Below are 24,021 nucleotides of genomic sequence, written 5' to 3' on the forward strand. Positions count from 1 at the left end.
TCCCCCGAGCATGCCCCGCTCTTCCCTGAGAACCCTGACCCCCCCCCCCCGCCTGAGTCTCTCGACTCGCCAGCCACCCTCCCGTCTCCCTTCTCTCTGTTAAACCCCAATCCCCACAAGGATCCCTCTCCCCCTCCTCACACCGGCGAAAACCGACCCGACTTCTCTCTCTCTCTCTCTCTCTCGCGCGCGCCGGAGGCACCTGAACCCTCAGGTACGAATGTCTCTCTCGCCCGAACCCTCAGGTACGAATCTCTCTCTCTCTCTCTCTCTCTCTCTCTCTCTCTCTCTGTAGTGATCACCGGAAACCACCCACGGTGGTTTCCCCCACCTTTTCCCCTTACATTGTACCTGGCAGGCCGGCCTACGCGCGTCACCGACCACCCTGCCCACTTCCCCCTTGGTCATTTGCCAGACGACAGCCGACCACCACCCCCTGTCGCCAGCCACAACCAACACCACCGTTGTCTCTGAACTTTTCTCCTTTCCCCCTCGTTTCAGTAACTGGACTGCCGCCCACATGGTCGGTCGTAGCCAACCCCACTTACCAGCCGAAGGTACCCAACCATCGGGGCCCCTTTTCAGTTGGCTGTTGAGCTTCGCTGGCTGCCACCCCCATTCAGTCGAAAACTCTCGGTCAGCTGGTGTGCCTGACGATCACTGCCCCTGCTAGCCGGCTGATGCTCCCTTATCGAAGTGGTGTCGCCTCTCCCTCTTTTGTTTTCCCCGAAGGCAACAGTTGTACTCTTTCGTTGCGCCCTTGTTTCTCCTTTCTTCCTCCCATTTTCTCAGCAGACCCACCTGCCATGGGCCGCCCTTACGTCGCCGACTTTGTTGCCTCTGTTCAGAGGCTGACCGGAGGCTAGCCTTTTCCTTTCCTAGTGGTCAGGGGACCACCGTGAGGGGGTTGACACCTCCCTGCACCTCCACGGTGAGGGGTCGATCTCCCCTGTCCCTTTTGTCGTGAAGAAAAAGGAGAATGAAGCGATTCGTGAACCGTCGTCGCCACCAAGTTTGGCAGATCTCACTCATCTCGGGGCTCGTGCACCACCTCGGGTACCACACCTTTAGCTTCACCGGATCCACCGCCACCTTTACTAGATCTGGCTCGGCCTGACCGCCGAGCCCACCCCTCCCATTGGTCGCATGGCCCGCCGAGCTAAACTCGGTTAGAACCGAGCTCAGCTCGGTCTCCGCTTTCAGACTGAGCTGGCTCAATTAGCAAGCTAAGTTTGTGGTTCAGTCGAGCTTTACTATCCGCCTCTTGTACTGAGCCCGGCTCGGTCCGGTCGGCTCAAACTGGGTTTGGGTTTGACCCATGCAACACAAACATTGCTTACTTCGTTAAATTAAAATGGTTGCATCATTTCTTTCGCAACACGATAAAATATCTTTGAGTGCAGGACGCGACATGCTTACCAAGGCACAAGCCTTTAAAAACCTAAGCTTAGAATCGTCAGCGAGTTTAACCATTTCCGAGGTAGGAGAAAGTTGCATACGATGACAAATGACAGAATACTTGTAACTTATACATACATACATATATATATGCTTTTAACTCAAGGACGCAGTTTTGCATATTCTTGTCCATTTAAAATATATGTCATTTACTTTACTGCATTGTTATATGCACTTGCTACTGCTTACACAATTTATTTAGTTGATGTACGGTTTCGTACATCGTGCATCACTTACACAGTTTATGTAGCTCGATGTGTGGTTTTGCACATTGAGTCTTGCTTTATGTCATTTACTTTACCATCGCACTGTAATGTGCACAGGCTAATGCTTAAGCAATTTATTTAGCCGATATATGGTTTCGTACATCGTGCACTGCTTACGCAATTTATTTAGCCGATGTACGATTTTGTACATCATGCACTGCTTAATTTATTTAGCCGATGTATGATTTCGTACATCGTACATCGCTTACGCAGATTATTTAGCTCGATATGTAGTTTCATACATCGTGCAATGCTTACGCAGATTATTTAGCTCGATGTATGGTTTTGCACATCGAGTCTTGCTTTATGTCATTTACTTTGCCACCGCACTGTAATGTGCAAAGGCTTATGCTTTGATATATATATATATATAGAGAGAGAGAGAGAGAACAACGTAGTTGCTTAAATGTTGGCTACTTAAACATACTGACACATGCTTACTGTTGGATCTGAATAGATCTAACGGTCAGACTTAAAACCGGAAGTATCTGAATATATATATAACTTTGTAAAGTACGCAGTTTTGCGTACTCTTGCCCACTTTGTATTATGCTTGCATTTAAAGATGCAGATTTGCGCATACTCACCAAGTCTTTAAAGGAAAAGGGAATTTTACATGCGAGATTCTAAAACTCGTATTATTCCATTGTTTTGAAAAGCAAAAATGAATATTTGGCGTCTACGTATTCGCGACCAAGTCTTTCCCTTAACCCTGCGTAACGAAAAGGCTTCGACTGCGTAGCCTTAAGTGATACGTACGTTCGCTCATTTGTTTTGGTATCCGAAATGACTTGGATATTCTCGGCCTAAAGCATGGGACTTTGAGATTTCTAAATAATGTTGGGGTTTCTTTCTGAGAAACTGATACCCCTCTCTTCGTAACGGGACTATCAGACATGCACGACATGTTAGTACTACGATGATTGGATGAGAGATTTATAGTAACCTCGTAGCGTGCAAATACACAATGATGAAAAGAAAATCACACAAATGGTGATGATCGCCTTCACAGGCAAGATGCTCAAGTTGGTTTGAAAGACCAAAGCATATAAAATGGGTCATCAGTTAAAATAGAACCAAACATACCCATTCATCTCTTTGGTTCCATCAAGAGAGAGGATGGGATGGTACAAAAACTCTAATCGACAGGTTATTAACAACTACGCTCCTAGAGTAACAATTGACTCGGTGTCCCCAATCATCGGAGTTAGAGGACGGGACTACCAAAAATTATCCTAGGTGGTAGATTCCATGTACTTCTGTAGAAGTTGGATGCCTCCCTTGCCACAAATGCTTTTGAAAAATTCTCTCTCGATCACTAGTTGTCCCCTTAAGAACTGACTAAGCTAGTTGTTCGGAGTATCAAAATACATAGAATAACAAACCCCAGACAGTCTTAGTTGTTTCTACGTTCTCTTCTGTGCGTACCCTCAGAACAATTAATATCGAAACAAGATTATCATGCTCATTATGCTTATTCTGAATTGCACATCACGAAAGGAACAACATATATGTTGGTTTTGTTCTAAATTTTTTATATCTACGCACCTACCAGATTTTTATAAGTCTGACCCATTTCATGGGTACAGATGATGATTAGGTCGGTACGGTAAGCGATGACACCTATGTCACAGGGACTCGGCAAAACAGGTACCGCACCCGCGTCGACGCGACGCGATGCAGGATCGCGTGCGGGTGCGGCACCGGGTGCGGTCAACACGACCCTGGGTGCGGTCAACGCACCCAGGGTCATTTTTGTCCAATTTTTTGGGCGAAAAAAAAATCCCCCCCCCCCGATGAAAAGGAGGATTAGGGCAAAAAAATTTTTTGCCCTAATCTCTCATCTCTCTCCCCCTGAGCTCGAGCTCTCCCATCGCCGCCCCCAGCGTCGCCGCCCCCTGAGCTCGAGCTCTCCCATCGCCGCCCCAGCTCCGCCGCCCCCAGCGTCGCCGCCCCCAGCGCCGCCTCCCAGACTCCTCCTCTAGGCTCCTCCTCTCGGCTCGCAGGTATGTCTCTCGCTGTCTTCTTGGGTCGGCTGGGGAGGGGCTGAGCCTCCCCTGCTCCCTCATTTTTCGGCACAGGAGGGGCCGAGCCCCTCCCCTATCTACCTCTTTTTTTTTTGGGTCGACAGGGGAGGGGCTCCTCCCCCATCTTTTTTTGGGGGGGGTCGAGCCCTTCCCCCATCCGTTTTTTTTTTTGGGTCGACAGGGGAGGGGCTGAGCCCCTCCCCCATCTATTTTTTTTTGGGTCGATAGGGGAGGAGTCGAGCCCCTCCCCCATATGTTTTTTTCTTTGGGTCGACAGGGGAGGGGCCGAGCCCCTCCCCCATCTGTTTTTTTTTTTTTTTGGGGTCGACAGGGGAGGGGACGAGCCCCTCCCCCCCCAAGAAAAAAACATATGGTGGGAGGGGCTCGGCCCCTCCCCTATCGACCCAAAAAAAAAAAACAGATGGGGTGGGGGAGGGGCTCGGCCCCTCCCCTGTCGACCCAAATAAAAAAACAAACAGATGGGGGAGGGGCTCGGCCTCGGCCCCTCCCCCATATGTTTTTTTCTTTGGGTCGACAGAGCCCCTCCCCCATCTGTTTTTTTCTTTGGGTCGACAGGGGAGGGGCCGCGCGCCCCTCCCCCATCTGTTTTTTTTTTTTGGGTCGACAGGGGAGGGGCCGAGCCCCCCTCGCTCTCGCTCTCTTGTTGGGTTGGCAGGGGAGGGGCTGAGCCCCCCCTTCTCCCTGTGTTTTCGAATTGAATTGAAAATTGTAATGTATTTTTTTTTTGTGTTTTCAGGATAAAAATGACGGATAAAGGGAAAGGACTTGCGTCATCCTCATCCCAACATGTGAGTTCTGCTGCTAGTTTTGCTGATAGTTGCAGTGGGATTGATGATGTGGGGCCACTATGGATACATGTAGATAAACTTGCAAAAACTGGAGAAGGAGGTGGTGGAAACAAAAGATTTCGATGCAAGCTCTGCGAAAAAGATTTTGTTGGGTCTTACACAAGAGTGAAGGCTCATTTGTTGAAGATACCAGGACATGGCATTTCAGCTTGCAGAAAAGTTGATGAGGCAATGCGAAGGCAATACAAGAAAATACAAGAAGAATATGAGAAGAGAAAGGCAATGGCCGATTCTTCTGCAGTCAGTGTGCCATTTGCAAGCCATCAAGAAGATGCTGAAAAAAAAAAAGTCAATCTAGGAGGTAGAGGAACGATACAAGCAGCATACAATACATATGGAAGAGAAGAATTGGATAGAAAAGTTGGGAGGTATTTTTATTCTGGTTCACTCCCATTTAATGCGGCTAGAAATCCTTATTGGAAGGATTTAGTAACATCCTTGGCAAATTGTAATTTGAGTGGTTATGTGCCTCCAAGTTCAGAAAAAATACGAACCACACTTCTTGCAGAAGAGAGGGCAAATGTGGAGAGGTTGCTAGAAATTAAAAAATATTCATGGGAGCAAAATGGAGTTTCCATTGTGTCTGATGGATGGACAGATATTCAAAGGCGTCCATTAATCAATTTCATTGTTTGTTCGCTTAGTGGCCCAATATTCTTGAAAGCAGTTGATGCATCTGGTGAATATAAAAATGCAGAGTATTTGAAGGGATTGTTTATAGAAGTGATAAAAGAAGTGGGTGATCAGAAAGTGGTACAAATCATTACAGACAACGCTCCAGTTTGTAAAAGTGCAGCGTTGAGTTTGGAGAGTGAGTACCCTCATATTTTTTGGACTCCCTGTGTAGCACACAGCTTAAATCTAGCCCTAAATGGCATATACAACCCCAAAGAAGAAGAAAATTCACAAGCATATGCTTTATGTTCATGGATTGAAGATTTAGAAAGAAATGTCAAAAGCATTAGGAATTTTGTTGTTAACCATCATCGTGCTAATGCTATATTTAATAGGCATTCTGATTTGAAATTGTTGAAGGTCGCTGAAACACGTTTTGCGTCCATCATTGTGATGATGAAGAGGATTAAAAGAGTGAAGAATGCTTTGATTAACATGGTGACTGATGAAAATTGGACATTCTATCGTGTTGATGATGATATGAAGGCTCAAGAAATTAAGAAATTCATTCTTGATGATGAGTTTTGGGACAGAGTGGTATTCTTCCTTCAATTTACGCAACCTATTTGGGAAATGTTAAGAGAAGTTGATAAGGATGAGCCCATGCTTCACAGAGTTTATGAAATGTGGGATAATATGATTGAAAAAATACAAGCTATAGTTTTCATGCATGAAGAAAAAAATCCTGCATTGGATTATTCAGATTTTTTTAATCATATTCATTCAATTTTAGTCAGAAGATGGGATAAGAGCAACACTCCTTTGCATTGCATGGCACATTCTCTTAATCCAAAATATTATGCAAATAAGTGGCGGGCTGGTGGTATTGGTCGTGTCCCTCCAAATTTAGACCCAGAGCTATCAAGACATAGAAATATGTGTATGACAAGACTTTTTCCAGAAGCACATCTTCTACATCAAGTCACACAAGAGTTTGGAAAATTTTCATCTTCGAGATTATATGCACCGGCATTATTCGCGAGAGAAGAAGATAATATAGATCCTATCACATGGTGGTCAACATTTGGATCGGAAACACCTCTTCTGCAACGTCTTGCATTAAGATTGCTATCGCAGCCTGCTAGTTCATCTTGTTGTGAAAGAAATTGGAGCACATATTCTCAAATCCACAACATGAAGAGAAATAAACTCACCAGCAAGCATGCAGAGGATTTAGTATATGTTCATTCAAATCTTCGATTACTTTCGCGAAGCAATGATGAATACAGGTACTAATTTGCTCTCTTAGTTATTTGATTATTTCTTAGTTTTCATTTAAATATACTTGTATTGTATTTATCATTTTCAAATTGGGTTTATACAGACAAGGAACATCCAAATTTTGGGATGTAAACCCAGAAGAGTGTGACTTTGAGGGAGAACATGAATTCAACGTAACAAACATGGATTTAGCTGAGCCCAGTATTCCTTCTAATGATGCATTTGATGATGAAGAAGAAAATTATTGGCATCCATTACTTCATCAGGATATACTTTGGTATGTAATTTAGTTCTTTTATGCATACTTATTTGATTGATATTTAGGTCGATTTATGTAATTGCTTTACTTATTTGATTGATAATTTGATAATTGATATTTAGGTTGATATACTGCATGCATGATGAATCATATTATGAGTTTATGACAATGTTTACTGATAAATGTTAAACTGTTAAAACTTCAAAATTATATATATATATATATATATATAATTTTTTTTTACATTTTTGCCCCTGCCGCACCCCCGCACCCGGGTTTTTTGGAAGTGCCGAATCCCCGCACCCGCACCCGCACCCGCACCCGCTCCCGCACCCGCACCCGCACCCGCACCCATGTGACATAGGATGACACGATGACGTGATGATATCAAGAAGAGACTCTTTCCCTGACGTTTCGCTCCTGAGAACTTTTTTTTGTAATTTGGTATAAGGGTTTCTTTGAAATTTCACTTTTCGTATAAACTTTAAAACCTTTTTTGAATCTATTTGGTTTCAACGAATGTATGGAGTTACAAATCCATTGTATAAAGGAAGGTTCTTCTGTAATGAGCCCAAGGTCCATTGACTTGTTATTTCAAACACCATTTTTCGTTGAACTGCTATTTTAAACTCTGAAAAATGATTGATTACAAAGCTTTCAAAATTTTCCTAAAAAGTTACAAGTCCAGAATTTGGGGGCGTTACACTTGGTGAGTCATTTTTGTTGGTTAATACAAAACTTTTGCAACCAAAGACTCGTAATCCGGCATAGTCAGGAGAGATTTTAACAAGTTTTTCAATAGGAGAAATATTTTGTAAAGAAGAAGATGCATTTTGTTTATAAGATAAATAGAAGTTAAAACAACTTTTGCCTAAAAGATCTTTGGCACGTGACTAGCAATAAGTAAGGTCCTTGAAGTTTCAATGATGTGCCTATGTTTTCTTTAAGTAAGTCATTTTGTTGTGGTATGTGGGGACAAGATCTTTGATGTGTGATGCCATGTAGATTAAGATAATTTTTAAATTCATTTGAAACAAATTCTCCTCCTGAATCAGTCCGAAATATAGCGATTTTATTTTCAAATCTATTTGTAACCAATTTATAAAAGTTTTGAAAATGGAAAAAGACCTCAGATTTATTCTTAAGTATACCCAAATATATTTAGTAAACTCATCCACAAATATGACATAATATGCATATTCACCTTTAGATAAAACAGGTGTGGGACCCTAAATATCCGAATGCACAAGCTCAAGTGGTCTACAGGAAACAAAAGTTCTAACATTGAATGATAATCTCTTTATTTTTTTAAAAACACAGTCTTTGCAAGAGAAATCATTAAGATTACAAAAAAAATTCAAATTTAGAAAATATTGGATTTTGGATACATTAGGATGTCCTAATCTTCTATGTCATGTATTTAAATCTAATTTTTAGATATTACAACAAAAAACATCTTTAGGTATTTCTAGAAAATCCATATAGTAGAGTCCTCCTTCTCTATGGTTTTGCCCAATCAGCTTCCCTGACTGGTGATCATGTATCAAACATTTATTTGAAGATAACGAAATATTATAACCACAATTGAAAATTTGAGAGACAGATAAAATATTTAAGTTTAGTTAAGGAATGTGACAAATTTTTGGAATAAAAAGGTTTTTTGAGTTTAAAAGATTTTTTCAAAATTACTTATTCCTTAATTTTGAAGAGATGTACCATGAGTTGTGAAAACATTTGACACACTTGAGTTATGATATTCGAATAAAATATCTTTGTTTGAAATCATATGAAAAGATGCACCAGAATCAAGAAGCCAAAGGATTTTAACAAGGTCGAAATAAGATGAAACAATGGCTCCAGTTAAAGAAGATGCACCTTTGAGAAGAGGCCGAAGAGCTTCCATTAATTGGGCCAAAGAAAATCTTCCAATGAATGAATCTTGTGATATAGAAATATCATTTGACTCTTGCGGAAAGCATACCGATGCAACCTTCTTCTCATATGTCCCTCTTAATTTAGGATATTAGAGCCTAATATGTACTGGTTCATGACAATAATGACATATAGCTTTCCTTTATCATATTTATTGCCTTGTCTTTTATAATGAGGTGGTCTATATTCACGTATGTGATTTCCCGGTCTAGAGAAGGCTAAGACCGAGTCATCTTCATTTTTTGTTGCATGATTTTTCAATCTATTTTCCTTCATACTCAATTCTTCTATAGTATCTTCAATAGAAGGAACTTTTCCTCTACGAAGAAGAATAGATTTAGTAGATTGAAATTTCGTTCTTAGACAGTTAATGAATTAATAAAAATGCTCTGCATCTATTTGTCTTTGGAGGAGTTCTATATCTTTGGGACAATGTCACTTTGGCTCTAGATTCTTCCCAAAGCTCGGATAGATCATTATAGTATTCTCTAATAGTTTTATCCTTTGGATCATAGTCCGAACTCTATCTTGCATATTACTTATATGTGCAATATCTTTAAGAGAATACATTCTCTTAAGATAATACCAAGCCTTATTAACATGCTCAAATTTGACAAGGCTTGAACATGTTTTAACATCTATACTACTAATAAGCCAAGACCATGTCTTGGCATGTCTATCCTTCCACTTCTTATCATAAGTGGTTATAGCCTTGGTCTTTTCATTTTTTATTAGAGGTATTAAAATACATTGTATATATATATATAACTGATATATGTATATTGTATAAATATACGTATATCAAAGGTATTTTGGTCTTTGTGTATATACAATCCAATAGGGGTTGTATTATAACCTTTATTCTCCTTTTAGTCTTTTTTGTTTTCTTATTTTTTATTTTGAACATTAGTTTACTGTGTTGGACTGCTTCCAAGAGTCATATTTCTGACCGTTGGAGGCAGACCAACGAATGTTAGACTGCCTTCCTTTATCACCCCTTTGTGTTGTGTGTATTGCTCACTAAATAGAGCTCATTGTAAAGAGTTAAATATGCTCTTTTCCATATGAGTTGTGAATATAAAAATGATCTTATTTCTATTGTGTTCTTGTGAGATTTTTTTCTTTCTGAGATTGTATTCGGTCCATTAGAGGCCATATTGTGATCGTGCACTTGTGTAGCCCTTTGTTGGCATTGTGACTGTAAACTTCTTGTTCCATTTCATGGTATAAGAGCCTTCGACTCTTGTAGTATTTAAAATTGTCTTAAGTGTGCTTGTTTTGTGGTGATCTTTTTCATACTTTGTTCTCCAACCACAAGTTTTATTCTTCAACATGGGTGAAAGAGAATCCGCCTCTATCATCTCCTACAAGCTCAACGAAAACAACTACTTGATATGGGCTACCGCAATGAAAAACCATATCAAGGAAAAAAGATTTTGGGTTTTGTTGGTGAAACCACTAATGAACCTCAACTAAAACTAACAAGAAGAGAAGGAGATCAAGTCAAAGTCCTCTCCGAAGAAGAAAAGGAGGCCTTGCAAGAATATCAAGAAAAAATGGAGGATTGGGAAACCAATAATGCTCAAATACTCTCATGGTTTATGAATACCATAGAGCATCATCAAGTTCAAAAAGGCTTGTGATGCATGGATCTTCTTAGTGAGCACATTCATCTAAAAAGATATGGCGAGACTATATTATCTCCAAGACAAGGTACGGAATACGAAACAAGGAGATAAGAGCAAAAAAGATTATTATGGTCTCTTATCTCCTACTTGGAATGAGTTGGCTATGTTGGAACCAAAATGGGAAGGTCCGGCTATTGAAATGACAAAACAAGTTGAAAGAGAAAAAATATTCTCTTTCTTGTACGGTCTTCGATCAGAATTTGAGCAAGTTCGGTCATCTTTACTTCACATGACCTCTGCTCCCTCTACAAGTGATGCTCTTACCCAAATATGTCAAGAAGAAACTAGACTTGGAATGCACAAGTCTAGTGATGAGGTGCTTGCCGTATCAAAACCCGAAAGTCTTGTAAAAACCTATAAACCTCCACACTTTGAGAAAAAATATAATGGAGAAGGACATAATGGGAGAGGATATAAAGGATGATATAGGGGAGGAAAGATTATTTGTCACTATTGTAAATAACCGGAACACATAAGACCGGATTGTCCCAAACTCAAAAAAGTAGCCACGGTAAGTGAAGAGTCTCAAGAGTCAAAGAAAGGGAGCAACTTCAATGATTTATTAATTGTTCAAATTGCAGAGGCCGTTTCTCAAATACTAAAAGCCACTCCCTTTGCATCCGATGCCGCCATGTCTTCCTCTTCTCCTCCAGGTAAGTCCTCTTGGATGTTGGATTCAAGAGTGTTTTTCATATGACTCATAATAAGTCCCTACTATTCGATTGTACTAAATCATATTTTTCATATGTGTCAACCGCCAATGGTACTTTAAAAGTATAGAAATTCTTAGTAATGATTCAAATAAAAAATTCAAATATTAGGGTTATTCCAAAAATTAATTTAAATCTTATTTCGATTTCTCAAATTTTTTATTATTGGTGTAAAATAGTCTTCTCATCTAAGGCTTGTTGGGTGCAGGATCTCCAGTTAGGGAAGCTGATTGGGCAAGACCATAAAAGAGAAGACCTTTACTACATGGACTCTTTATGTCTACCTAAAGAATCCTTTTGTAACCATATCCAAGAAATTAATGTGGATCTTTGGCATAAAAAACTAAAATATCTAAGTGTATCCAAACTATCTCTTTTTTCGTTTTTGGAAAAATTTTGTAAGGAAAAAGAATTCTTATGTAAAGATTGTATACTTGGAAAAATGCAAACGATACCTTTTGGATCTAGAACTTCCTTAACTAATGAAAATTTTGAATTAATACATTTGGATGTATGGGGTCCCTCTCCCTTTATGTCAAAAGGTGGTTATTCATAATATGTTACATTCATAGATGATTTTAGTAGGCACACTTGGATCTACTTACTTAGACTCAAATCCGAAGTTTTTTCGTGTTTTAAAAATTTTCATAATCTTGTTAAAAATCAATTCAACACAAATATTAAAACTACTAGAACTTTACTTATTTCAAAAAAAATTCCAAAGAAGTTTTGGGCCGAAGCCGCTGTCACAACAGTTTATTTAATAAATAGAATACCTTCTCAAATTTTAGAAAATAAAACCCCAATTGAAAAACTCTTTAAAATTTCACCCGATTTGAAAAGATTAAGAGTTTTCGGATGTAAGTGTTTTCTACTTCTTGAAAAATACATCAAACTCTCTCCTAAAGCTATTGAATGTGTTTTTCTTGGGTATGTTGAAAATAAAAAAGGTTATCAATGTTATGGTTCTAAAAATGATAAACTTTATGTATCTAGAAATGTTACATTTCTGAAAAAAAGAAAAGGGATTTGATCTTGAGAAAACTAAGGAAGAATCTGAGTACGCCTTCTTGTTTGCTTTATTGCCTAAATCCATTATTGAAAATGATGGTGAAGATAATGATAATGTTGAGTCAAATAATGAACCAAGTGAAGAAAGAGAACCAACTCATAACATTATACAATACTCTAGACGTGATAATGGGCAATATTCATGTGCCTTTGAGAAGTATAGTCAACCAACAAATGTAGAAGAATATAATATTAGAAGAAATGAACGAATACTTAGACCGCCAAATAAGTTTGTCTCCTATGAATCCTTCTCACCAAATTATAGGGCATGTCTTCTAGCAATCCACTCATATCATGAACCATCCAGCCATAGAGAAGTCAAAGATATAAGAGAATAGGTAGAAGCTATGAAAATAAAATTAGATGCTCTACATAAGGTGCATATTTGGGAAATCCAACACCTTCCTAAGGGAAAGAAGACGATAGGATGTAGATGGGTATTTAAGGTCAAAACAAAGAGTGATGAATCTATATAAATGTATAAAGCAAAATTAGTTGCAAAAGGGTACTCTCAAGAATATAGTATAGACTATAAGGAAACCTTTGCCCCAATTGCCTGCATGACCACCGTTAGGACTTTAGTTGCAATAGCATCCATTAAAAAATTGCCTATATATCAATTAGATGTCAAAAATGCTTTCTTAAATGGAGATTTAAATGAATAAGTTTACATGGATCATCCCCTTGGTCGGACTATTGAACATGAAATGGTTCTTCGTCTTCGAAAAGCTTTATATGGGCTTAAACAAGCCCCTAAAGCATGGTATGATCAGTTTAGTGGAACTATGATAAATTTTGGATTGAAATGTTGTTTTACTGACACTGCACTTTTTGTAAGATCTAGAGGTACTTCGCTTATCAGTTTGCTCTTATATGTTGATGATATGATCATCACTGGAAATGATTAGAGGAAAATTGAAGAAATTAAAATTATGCTTAAAAAATCTTTTGATATGACTGACCTTGGTTTTTTGAGATATTTTCTAGGTATTGAAGTAACATACTCACCAAGAGGATACATTTTGTTTTAAATAAAGTATGCAGTTGATATTATTGCGTGATCGGGAATCACGGACACCAAATATGCTGACACTCTTGAAGTAATAAGAGTTGAAGACGGAGTTTTACTAAATGATTTGACTCTTTATCGGGTCACTAATGCACTTATCCATTACTAGACCAGATATTGTGCATCCAGTTCATACTCCAACTCAGTTTCAACATGCACCCACGTTTGTTCATATGAGCGTTGTGTTAAGAATAGTTTGATACATCAAGAAGACTATATCTAAAGGGTTATTTTTATCTTCTTCATCATCTTTAAATCTTATTACTTATACTGATTTTGACTTGGGAGGAGATCCCAATAACCGACACACAACCACAGGTTTTTGTGTGTTTTTAAGTGATTTTCTCATTTCTTAGATATGCAAAAAATAGCAGAAAGTGTTTTTATCCTTCATGAAAACTGAATATAGAGTGATGGCTACAACAACAACAGATGTCATGTGGATGAGATTTTTACTCTCAGATATGGGTGTTGATATTTCAGAATCTTCAAAGTTATGTTGTGACAACAAAAGTGTCATATATATCGCCAGCAACCATACATTTCATGAAAGAACAAAACATATCGAGATGGATTGCCACTATGTTCGAAAAGAATACTTGAAGGGGACGATTACTTTACCATATGTTCATTCCGAGTTTCAGATTGCAGACTTCTTCACTAAAGCTCTTCCTCTACCTCGATTTTTGTTTCTTCTTAACAAATTTTCGACGATCTCACCGTAAGTTTGAGGGGGAGTGTTAAAATACATCGTATGTATATATATATATATATATATATATATATATATATATATTGTAAATATACTTTCATTATATTATATATATACAATGACAACAGTCAATGACTATGTTAATATATAGTATGCTATCCTATGCATAGATTATAAAATAAAAATGAGAGCTTCACAACAGGTTTGCATTAAGGCCAACGTATCCATCTTTTGTTAAATTATGTGTTAGGGAATGATGCTTCGACCTACCGATGGATCAAAGAAACAAGCACAAAAAAACAAAAGGAGAAAAATCAACAAAAATTGTCTACGTCCACGACCACACTGAGCCTTCTTCTTTATTGATTGGGATACACAATATAGAGGAGGATGTCTCCTAAAATAGGAGTCTACCAGTTTTACATGGATTCTACTAGTATTGCTGGATACAACAAGGAGTCTAGGGTAAAATTACATAACTACCCTCCAAGAAATGTCTCAAGGCTAATGCCCCCTACCTCCCACCTTACGGGCAACCCCCCACCCCCCAATATCCGGGTAGGAAACAGGCTTCACACTCCTCCAACATTATGCTACCTCCTTTTGCAAAAAAACCCAGTTTCTTTTAGCAAGAAGCACTATCATAAAGAAACATTCATGATGTTGTTTGCAAATAACAACAATTTTTGTGGTGAAAAAGTTAGATGAAATCTTTGAGCAAGAGAGCGAAGAAGAGAAAACTCTTACAGTAGTTTCAGGTAATATAAACTATGTCAAAATAATCAACAGTAATTTTAAGACAATAATAGAAGCTTTTAAATGGAAGCTGCAGATCTAAAAATTCTGTTTACCTTAACATCATATGTTAATCTTTCAGTTTGCAAAACCTTAACCCTTAAACCCTTCAATGTGTTTGACGACCGACAGATTTGTAAACATACAATCAAATGAAGTATGCACGATCCACAAGCAGGACTATAGTAGCTTCCCACGATATGATTATGAAACAGAAAGCACGCATAGCTAAATGGTTTAAACAGCCCAAATTAGAGATCTAGCATATTTAATTCCTATATTTTCTAACAGTTCATTTTATACCGTTGCAACAAAACAAGCAGGAGAGTCAACTACTGCAGAAAAAGCAATTTGATTCCCGGAATTTCTCAAGACAAAATGCATACCGTTTGTTTCCTGGAGGCAAGTAGTCAGAAAGGTCAAATTTGACGAGAAATCGAACGCGCCGTTCCAATCATTTTGTCTACAAAGACAAAATCCAACATGAAAGATCAAGAAATCAACTTTCACTAATTCCAAATTTCCAATCCCTCAAAAATCTCTCCCACAAGTCTCAACATCTATGACAATGAACACGGGCAGTTAAAACAAAAGTTAAAAATCTTTGAAAACTATAATTACCCCAAGCTCCAGATTGGAAGTTCATATCACCAAAATCGCACAAAATCAAAGTTGACTTCCGAATAATCACAACTAAAACTCGATTTAAGCAACGAGAACTGAAAATTACACTGAATGAGTAAACCCGAAACTTCATATCGATCTAGAAGTCGATTTTTCCATTGAAGTTTCGCCAAAAAAAAATTATTACAAGTAGAACTAAAACGCCTAAAAACCAACGAATTTTGAAATTTTGAAGTTAAGGAACCAGAAAAGCTTAAAACGTACGGATTCTTGATGCAGAAATCGAAGTTCTTAGCGATCACTCCGCTGACGAAGACATCAGTGACGTTCGAGAGGCGGCTGTAGACTAGCTCGGCGACCAGGAGCGCCGAACTGTTCGGTAGGGTTCCGTCGTCCTGCGATCGAACGGAGACCGGAGAGATCGCCAGGAAGAAGAAGAAGATCGTCGGATATGATCTGAGCGCGGCATTGTTCATAGCGATCGCGGAGCTCTAGAGTTTCCGCAATCCGTCGTCGATATAGAGAAGGAAGGAAGGGATAGACGGAGAGGGGGAGATAGAGATAGGATATTCGAATGGCAAAGAGATGGGGGAACGGAACTATCGGGAGATCTTTTAGAGGGAAGGCTCGGTTGACTATCACGCTTTTATAGTCTTCACCTCCGACGAAAAGAACAGAGAGGGCGCCCGCGCGGAAGAGAGATCAGGGGAAGGTCCAAAACTTGACGATTCCGGAGGTTAACCTTAATGACGAAAATGCCTCGTTGAGTAAGGATACAGTGTTCCTGTAAGCACTTGAAATCTGGTGCGGTTGCTATATATACAGTGATTTGTTTTGTAAGCGCTTGCATTACAGTCGAGGCCAGGCCAAGGGTGCGCCACGGTTTTACGCTGTTGGACATGGGAATTAACTAACGCGACCAAAGGTCTCTCACTTTGAGGGGTAGTTTCTCCGCTCCTCATTGGAAACAAAAGTTCACGATGGATCATTGGCCCGATGAAGATGGGACCCGTTCCAACCTGGATTAAGTATTGTCACAAGGACATGCCATTTTGGCCTTGTTTTCATGGTTTATTTTTTACTTTAAGAAACCGCCTCAGGAGCAGTGACCTAACTGCGTTGGCTCAGCCTGCCGTACTTATGATCTCTGTTCCGTCAGCATAAAACTCTGATGGCTTCCTCCTCAACCCCAGGGAATCGCCAAGCTTCGGCTTACGGAGGGGGTGACACACATGGGATTTGAATGTAGGCTACCCGTCAAAAGGCCTAGGCCCCATCCACTAAGCCAAACCCCTTGGGTATGCCTTGTGTCCATGATGACACAAAGCAGACTTGCTGATTTGGATGCTGTTGTTTTATTATGTTTTAATGATTTTTTAAACTTTTTAATATTATTTCTCAATGAAAATACATTTTTAAATATTAAAATATCAAAAACAAAATTTATTAGTTAAAATTAAAAAAAAATCATGTCTTCATCTCTTATTTTCAAAAAAGAATTTCGAACTTGCAAATCGAATTCTTGGTATCCACTTATCTTTTTTGACAGCGGGGCTTAACTAGCAATTTTCAGTTGGGGTTTCACCAGATCCAATTTCAAGTGGAATTGAAAAATTAAACCCAAGTCTTTAATCGAAATCGATTGGTTTTGAATTTGTGCTGCTTTGTTCACACCAATTAAAGAATAAAAGGAGATTAGTAATGGTGGTGATGGCAATGATAATGGTGGTAGTGGTGGTGGCAGTGGTGGTGGTAATGGTAATAATGATGTGATGACGCCAACTGGGGCTCCTCTTGTCTGGTAGGAACAGCTATTGCACCTCACCATGTATGTGTTGGGACATTGTAGGTTCAAAACCCAATTGTATAGTTGTATAATTGGTAGGGGTCTCCTTAACCCCATCTTGCTTTTAATAATAATAACAATAATAATGGTGGTAGCGGTGGTGGCAGTGAAGACGGAAGTGGGAGGCAAGAAAAAAAAAAAAAAAAGAGTAAGCCTTCCTTGCTTTAGAAAAAAAATAGTGAAATTACCAAAGGTGGGTGGCTCGACTTGTAACTTGTGTTTGAATCCCAATGGTATGGTTGTGTAACTTGTAGCGGTCTGCCTAACCCAACTTTCTCTGTCCAAAAAAATAAGTGAAATTTATAAAAATTCACTAAAAAATAAAAAATCCAAACACCAAAACTTGTTATTTAAAATAAGCATAAATGGTAATGAACAATTTATAAAGTGATGCAAAGAGAGAGTTTTTGTTAAACAATGATTTATATATATATATATATATGTGTGTGTGTGTGTGTGTGTGTGTGTGTGTGTGTGTGTGTGTGTGAAAACAGAACATATTAAGCCCCATTTTTCATTCTGCCACATACTTTTGAAGTGTTTTGTGATAGATTCGAACCGTTAGATGTGTTTATCATGCTCGATTTAGTGGGAATTGACTCTTGGATCATGTTTTTTCTATAAAAAAACATGATTTTATGAGCCATAAAAAACTGGTACCTTCTTAACAATTGATTTTGGATCAATGGAAAAACCTCTAGTCAGATTCCAGTCATCCAAAAGCCGCTTTCCACTAAACAAAACCTATACATCACATCTATGGTGTTAGATGTGAAAAAAACCCAAAAATGATATTTTTTGAAAAGGCGGAATGAGAAGGTGGGTGGGAGGAGTGCATTAATCTCTCTCTCTCTCTTTATATATATATATATATATATATATATGTGTGTGTGTGTGGGGGGGGGGGGGGTTTAATGTTTGCTGCCTTGTAGGCAAGGAAACCTATTTTAATTTTTTGATGATTTTTTCATATCTGATGTGATATCGGGTTAGTAAAAATTGGTGTTTGGATCATGTTATTTCAATGTGTAAGTATGATTTTGCAAATGTTGAAAAATCAACTGTCTAAAATTGGGAATTTAAACCCTTATAAAATCATATTTTTATGTTGACTAAACACGATGCAAAGATGATTCTATTATTTTGACCAGATCAACATATCCAAGTGTATAGATTTGGTCAAAAGAACTCTCTAGTTCTATTTTTTTTTCTTTGGAAGGCAAGCTGGGGTTAGGCAGACCCCTACCAGTTAAACAACTATACCATTTGGTTTTGAACATGCAACCTTCTCAACACAAGATGCTGTGCACTAGCTGCTCCTACCAGACAAACGGAGCCTTGCATTGGTGCTATGGGTTCTAATTAGGGGGTTCCTTATGCATAAGAGTGCCAAATACTACCACAGAGGTGGTATCCCATGTGGTAAGTGGGATCCTGTGTCAAGCTGAAGGCTCAGGATAGAATCCCTCAGCCATGTGTGGTGACTGTTGTTCTGGTAGAGGTCTGCCTATCCCCTGAGTTTAAAAAAAAAAAGTATCAAATACTCGTCTTTGGTATATATATATATATATATATATATATATAGGTTGTTGGTTCTAGATGTGATCTTTATGATTTGTTTAGGAAGAATCAGCTCTTGGAGTCGTGTAACAAAGCTTTTTATATGGTTTCAAAAGTCAACATAGAGTTTTCATAATTTTATAGATCGTGAATTCATTTTTTGATAGAAGACACGCAATCCAATGGCCAATTCCTAGCAAATGGATCATGGTTTATAGGCTTAGATTTACAAAACATGGTTTTTGAACATTGTATAATGCAGATGGTAGGAGAAAATTTTTACATACATATATGTGGTCTTACCATCTGAATGAGCTGGAAATCAAAGGTGTGCTTAATGTTACCCAATCGGGCCTCTTAGATGTGTTCAAATAGACTAAATGATAGGGATTGGCTCTTAGATCATGTTTTTTGATGAAAATATGTGATTATATGTGCTAGCGAAAATTGCATATTGTGAGTCATTTATCTTTCAAGCTCATAAATTTGTGCTTACATGTCTTAGTCGGACAACCAGAGAATTCTTCTAACCAGACCATGAGAATCACATTTCTAAGGTTACTTTCATACCAAACAACAACAAAAATAAAAAAGAATCAAAGGGCTCATTAAGACGTCACGGCTTCTGACCAAATCTTTGAGAGAGAGTATGAGCACATAAGTGTGAACTAGTTGCAAACACATGGAAAGACTTGAAAAAATTAAAAAAAAGTGGTTTTCAGCCCCCAAAGAACCCCTTTAGGAACAGTCCCATTCAACCATTGAAAAAACATTTTTTTAAATCAACATTTTGTACTGCACATTACACAGATTGTTTGCTCATGAAAATTGGGAGTACAACTAATGAACTTGGCTACCATCACTAAGGACATGTTTGGAAGAGAGAAAAACTTTCATAGTTAAATATAGTTTTGCTTACAAAAGTTTTTGATACGAGAAGTTTTTCAAAAGAAAGTTTTTTACTTGTTTGTGTAGCATGAGAAAAACAGAAGGAAAAAATGTGAAAAAATGAGAGAGAGGAGTGTGATGGTATCCAAAGACCTAAAATTTAACACAATATTTATATATTTTATGCGTTTTATATATTGTACTTATATTCTTATGTGGTCACTTTTTATTCAGCGGCTTCACTGCTGATGACCATCCATCTTAACATTTTTTGAGATGTATACAACCCATCTCCAGAAATGCCAAGATGAGTGGCTGTCAAGCAGGTGGTTGCATGTCCACCATGCAGCCAGGCTGCATAAACACTTTTCTTACATTCTTAAATATTTCAAATATATTGATATAAATATAAATTATTCTTAAATATGTTAAAAATATCGATATTAAAAAAAAAAACAATTTTGGGCCGTGCTCAAGTAGGTATTGCCATCACGTCACAATGGCTTTGTATTGGAGATCAATTCAGGACCAATATTGTCAGTATCGGTGCGTATCTACCTGAATCGGCCAATACTTATCATATCGTCAGAAAATCCATATGATACTGACCTGAACCAGCTATTTTATTATTAATGTAAAAATTATTTTTTATATTATTTTAACAGCCTTAACATGGGTGATATGTAATATTTTTAATTATTTTTTTGGCCGATTCAGAAAGAATCACTTGAGAATCCGTATCGGCCGATTCACTGGCCAAACGATAGTAGTCCGATTCCGGTCAGGACTCACGGAGGTCTCTCTCTCGCATTGAATAGTTCAATAACCTCTCAAGGAAGTTGCTTCTTGGTTTTAAAAATGTAATAAAAAATATTATTTATTTCAATTAGTCCATCAAGGAGTAGTTGGCTTCGGTGAGGAAAATCTGAAATCATGGTCAATGGTGGAGGCAATTATTTGGACCCGAAACTCCCGGTACTTGATCGGTGGGTCCCACTGGAACGTGCACGAATGCGTTCTTACTGGTCCCTAGTTTATTGCCCTTTTTTTTATATATAAAAATAAGTGTGCATGCACGTATAGTCTATTTGTAACACGGTCACATTAATATATCGGCAACTTATCATTTGCCATTCATATCGCATATCGGCTATATATTGTTAATTTATCAGTAAACAAGTTACTATTAAACATATAAAAAAAATCAAATTCAGGCCCTAAATCAGTGCATCAGCTATAATCTTATTGAAAATAAACAAACATATGACATAAAATTCAATGTAATTACATGTTGACACACATTGTGTATTTGGATATTCAAACCTACAAGGCATGAAGAGGATCAACCATGTGGATTGGGGAATCATACTCTTTATCTTTTCTGAATTGAACCTCCCCAAAAATCTCAAGTTTTGATTATCTACATCATTTGAAAGGTTAAAATTTTCAAAAAGAATAAAAAAATACAGGTAAAAAGCTTGAATTTTACTTAACAAATATCCTGATATATCACAGTACCTACTTTTTGGCAAATTTCTAGGATTTGGATTGAGTGGTGTTATATCATATTATATTGGTTATATATATCCGATACTGTTTGTAGGACATATTTGGGGGAGTTTTTAGCCCACTTTCTTGAGTTTATCCCATGGTCAAAATTCTCATTTTGGAGATTTTTCTCTTTGTTTTGAAAGGCAAGCTGGGGTTAGGCAGACCCCCCACCAGTTATTATTCAATCCTAGTAGTACCACTGGGGTTTTGAACCTGCAACGTCCCGCCACAGGGAGATGTGCACTGACAGCTCCTATACCAACCACGCGGAGCCCCCTTGGTGCATTTTGAAGATTTTTGCGATATTCTCACAATAAAATTGTTTTTCCAAAAATTATTGGTATATTTAAATTTAAATAATATAATAAATTAAATAAAATATAAGAAATTTTTTGAAAATATGTAAATATATAAAAATATAAATATTGCATTTATAGCTTGATAAATATCACGATAAAACATGAATTTTTTAAATAGGTAGTATTTTGAAAATATCACATTCTTAACGGGATATATTGATTTTTTGAAGATCTCGATATAAAATACTGAGATAGTGATATATTAAAAAAAGCTGATATTTGCGACTATGATTCATTCATGCAAGACCATACTTATTTAATAGCTGCGATGGTGGCCCACTTATCGGAGTAGAAAAAAAATGTTAATGAAGAATGTACTTGAATAATTCTGACTTTTTTTATTTTTTTAATGTAGCTGAAGAGAAATGATAGATTATAGGGAAATTTTTTGTTTAGAGTCTTACCTTTCGTGATTTTCCAAAAAAGACCCATATGTTTTTTAAAAGACATTTCAAGGCCCAACTTGATACTCAGTGTCGAAGCGAGACCTTAGTTAGTGGAATTCATGTTAACTGTGAGTTATGTATGATCACTAAATTGCTCCTATTGCATAAGAAGATAGGCAAAAACACACTTCACAAACCAAAGGTTAAACACTGATATTTTGCACGGATTTAAACCATCAAAAAACTTTAGGTCTATATTTGACTATTTCAACTAAAATAGTTGGGCCCTAAAATATTGTGTTCTTGACAAGGGGATTCTTTTTGCAATATCAAGTAAGAGGTGGATGCTACCACTCAAGACTTTTTCCCTCCATAAAAAATAAAGAAAACTTGTCTAAAATGACATGCTTCTTTCAAAGAAAAAAAAAAACTTTTCCCATAATGTGAGACCCACACGTTTTGAACAAATTTTGATTTTTCCAACTTCAGTTTTCTGTACAGTCAAACGGGCTTTAAATGAAAATTTCTTTAGATTTTAATGGGTTTTAAAAATTGATTGAATCAAGGGCCATTACTTGGTGAAATTATAAGTGCTTGACAGGTTAGTATGGAGACGCGGATCCGTGTTTTGAAAGTAACTAATACATTTTGAAAAAAAAAAAATAGGCGTTTTTGACCATGCGCCCTGCAAGACTCTGCGGAAGCCGTAAAAGTCAAACACCAGATGCCGGTCCACCTGATTTACCGGCCCAACCCCACTGTTACGTCACTAAAAAACAACTCGGCCGGAGGGGAGGGGTCTAACCCCAACCATCTCTCTCCCCCCTTTTCTTCTTTCTTCCCATTCTTCTGAGTTCCTCTCTCTCTCTCTCTCTCTCTCTCTCTCTCTCTCTATATATATATATATATATATATATATATATATATATATATATATATATATATACTTTTCTTCTTCTTTTTCCCCCTTATTTTTTGTTCCTCTCTCTCCTTCATTCTGGTTATTCTTTTCCTCCTCCTCCTCCTCCTCCTTATTATTATTATTATTATTATTATTAATTGATTAAGGTTCTGAATAAGAAGTTTTTTTGTTTAAGGCTTTGAATCAAAATTTTTAATTAAATTTTTTATAATTAATTTATTAGGGTTTTTATTTGATTTTCTTTTATTATTATTAATTTTTATTTTTATTGATTAGGATTTTGAATCAAATATCTTTAATTAGGGCTTTTGATATTTAATTTAATTAGGGATTTCCTTTGATTTGATTAGGGCAAAAAATTTTATTTTCTTTGATTAGGGCTTTGAATCAAATATTTTTAATTAAGGTTTTTGATAATTAGTGTGATTAAAAATGTTTTTGATTTGGTTATGGTTTTTTCTTTGATTAGGGATTTGAATTAAATATCTTTAATTAGAGATTCTTATAGTTAATTTGATTAAAGTTGTTTTTTATTTTCTTTTGTTAGAGTTTGAATTAGGTTTTTTTATATTTAATTTTACAATTTACTTTTCTTGTAGTTTAGGATTTTTTGGTTTATTTATGATTTATTTTCTTGCATTTTAGGGTTTTATGATTTATTTATATTTTTTATATTTGTATATAAAAATATGAATTCTTATTTTTTTCTTAAATTACACAAAACTTGAACATTTTTTTTAGTTGGATCCAAATTTAGATCCATTTTTGGGTCTAAAATCCATAATTTTTTATAAACTTTCATAATTAGATTCAATATGACACTGATTAAAGCATTATATATATAATATCATTTTTTATATTTTCTCAAATTACCTGACATTTATACATTTTTTGGTTTTTAGATCTATATCACCATAATAAACATGTTAAAACACTCGTATGGTTGAGCAAATCGAGTGGATGATCCAAAATGAAGTTATCTGACCCATAATCTATATGTGTCCAAGTTGTCCTCACATTTTAAAAAATAAATGTTGAACACAAAGAATACAAACTCTTGTTTATGTTGTATTGTTCCGTCCGATGTGTTGTTCTGTCCGATCTTGGACAAACAATCAAAGACACCCTAATAC

At 37.1% G+C, this 24,021-nt stretch overlaps 1 protein-coding gene across 2 annotated transcripts in view; it reads right to left on the reverse strand.

Annotated features, from left to right (window-relative positions):
* Positions 1–15,986, reverse strand: part of LOC149813396 (ABC transporter G family member 28-like) — a 60,508-nt gene extending 44,522 nt beyond the window's left edge. For both annotated transcript variants that reach the window (XM_089991953.1, XM_089991952.1), the window contains exons 1-2: positions 15,641–15,986; positions 15,139–15,215 (exon numbers count right to left, since the gene is read on the reverse strand). In XM_089991953.1, the coding sequence (XP_089848079.1) occupies positions 15,139–15,215; positions 15,641–15,852 (289 nt within the window). In that variant the 5' untranslated portion in view covers positions 15,853–15,986. The remainder of the gene's footprint in view (positions 1–15,138; positions 15,216–15,640) is intronic.
* Between the last annotated feature and the right edge of the window lie 8,035 nt (positions 15,987–24,021).

The sequence above is a fragment of the Nuphar pumila genome, chromosome 16 (assembly GCF_984573655.1).
Source record: "Nuphar pumila chromosome 16, dmNupPumi1.hap1.1, whole genome shotgun sequence".
Taxonomy (NCBI): domain Eukaryota; kingdom Viridiplantae; phylum Streptophyta; class Magnoliopsida; order Nymphaeales; family Nymphaeaceae; genus Nuphar; species Nuphar pumila.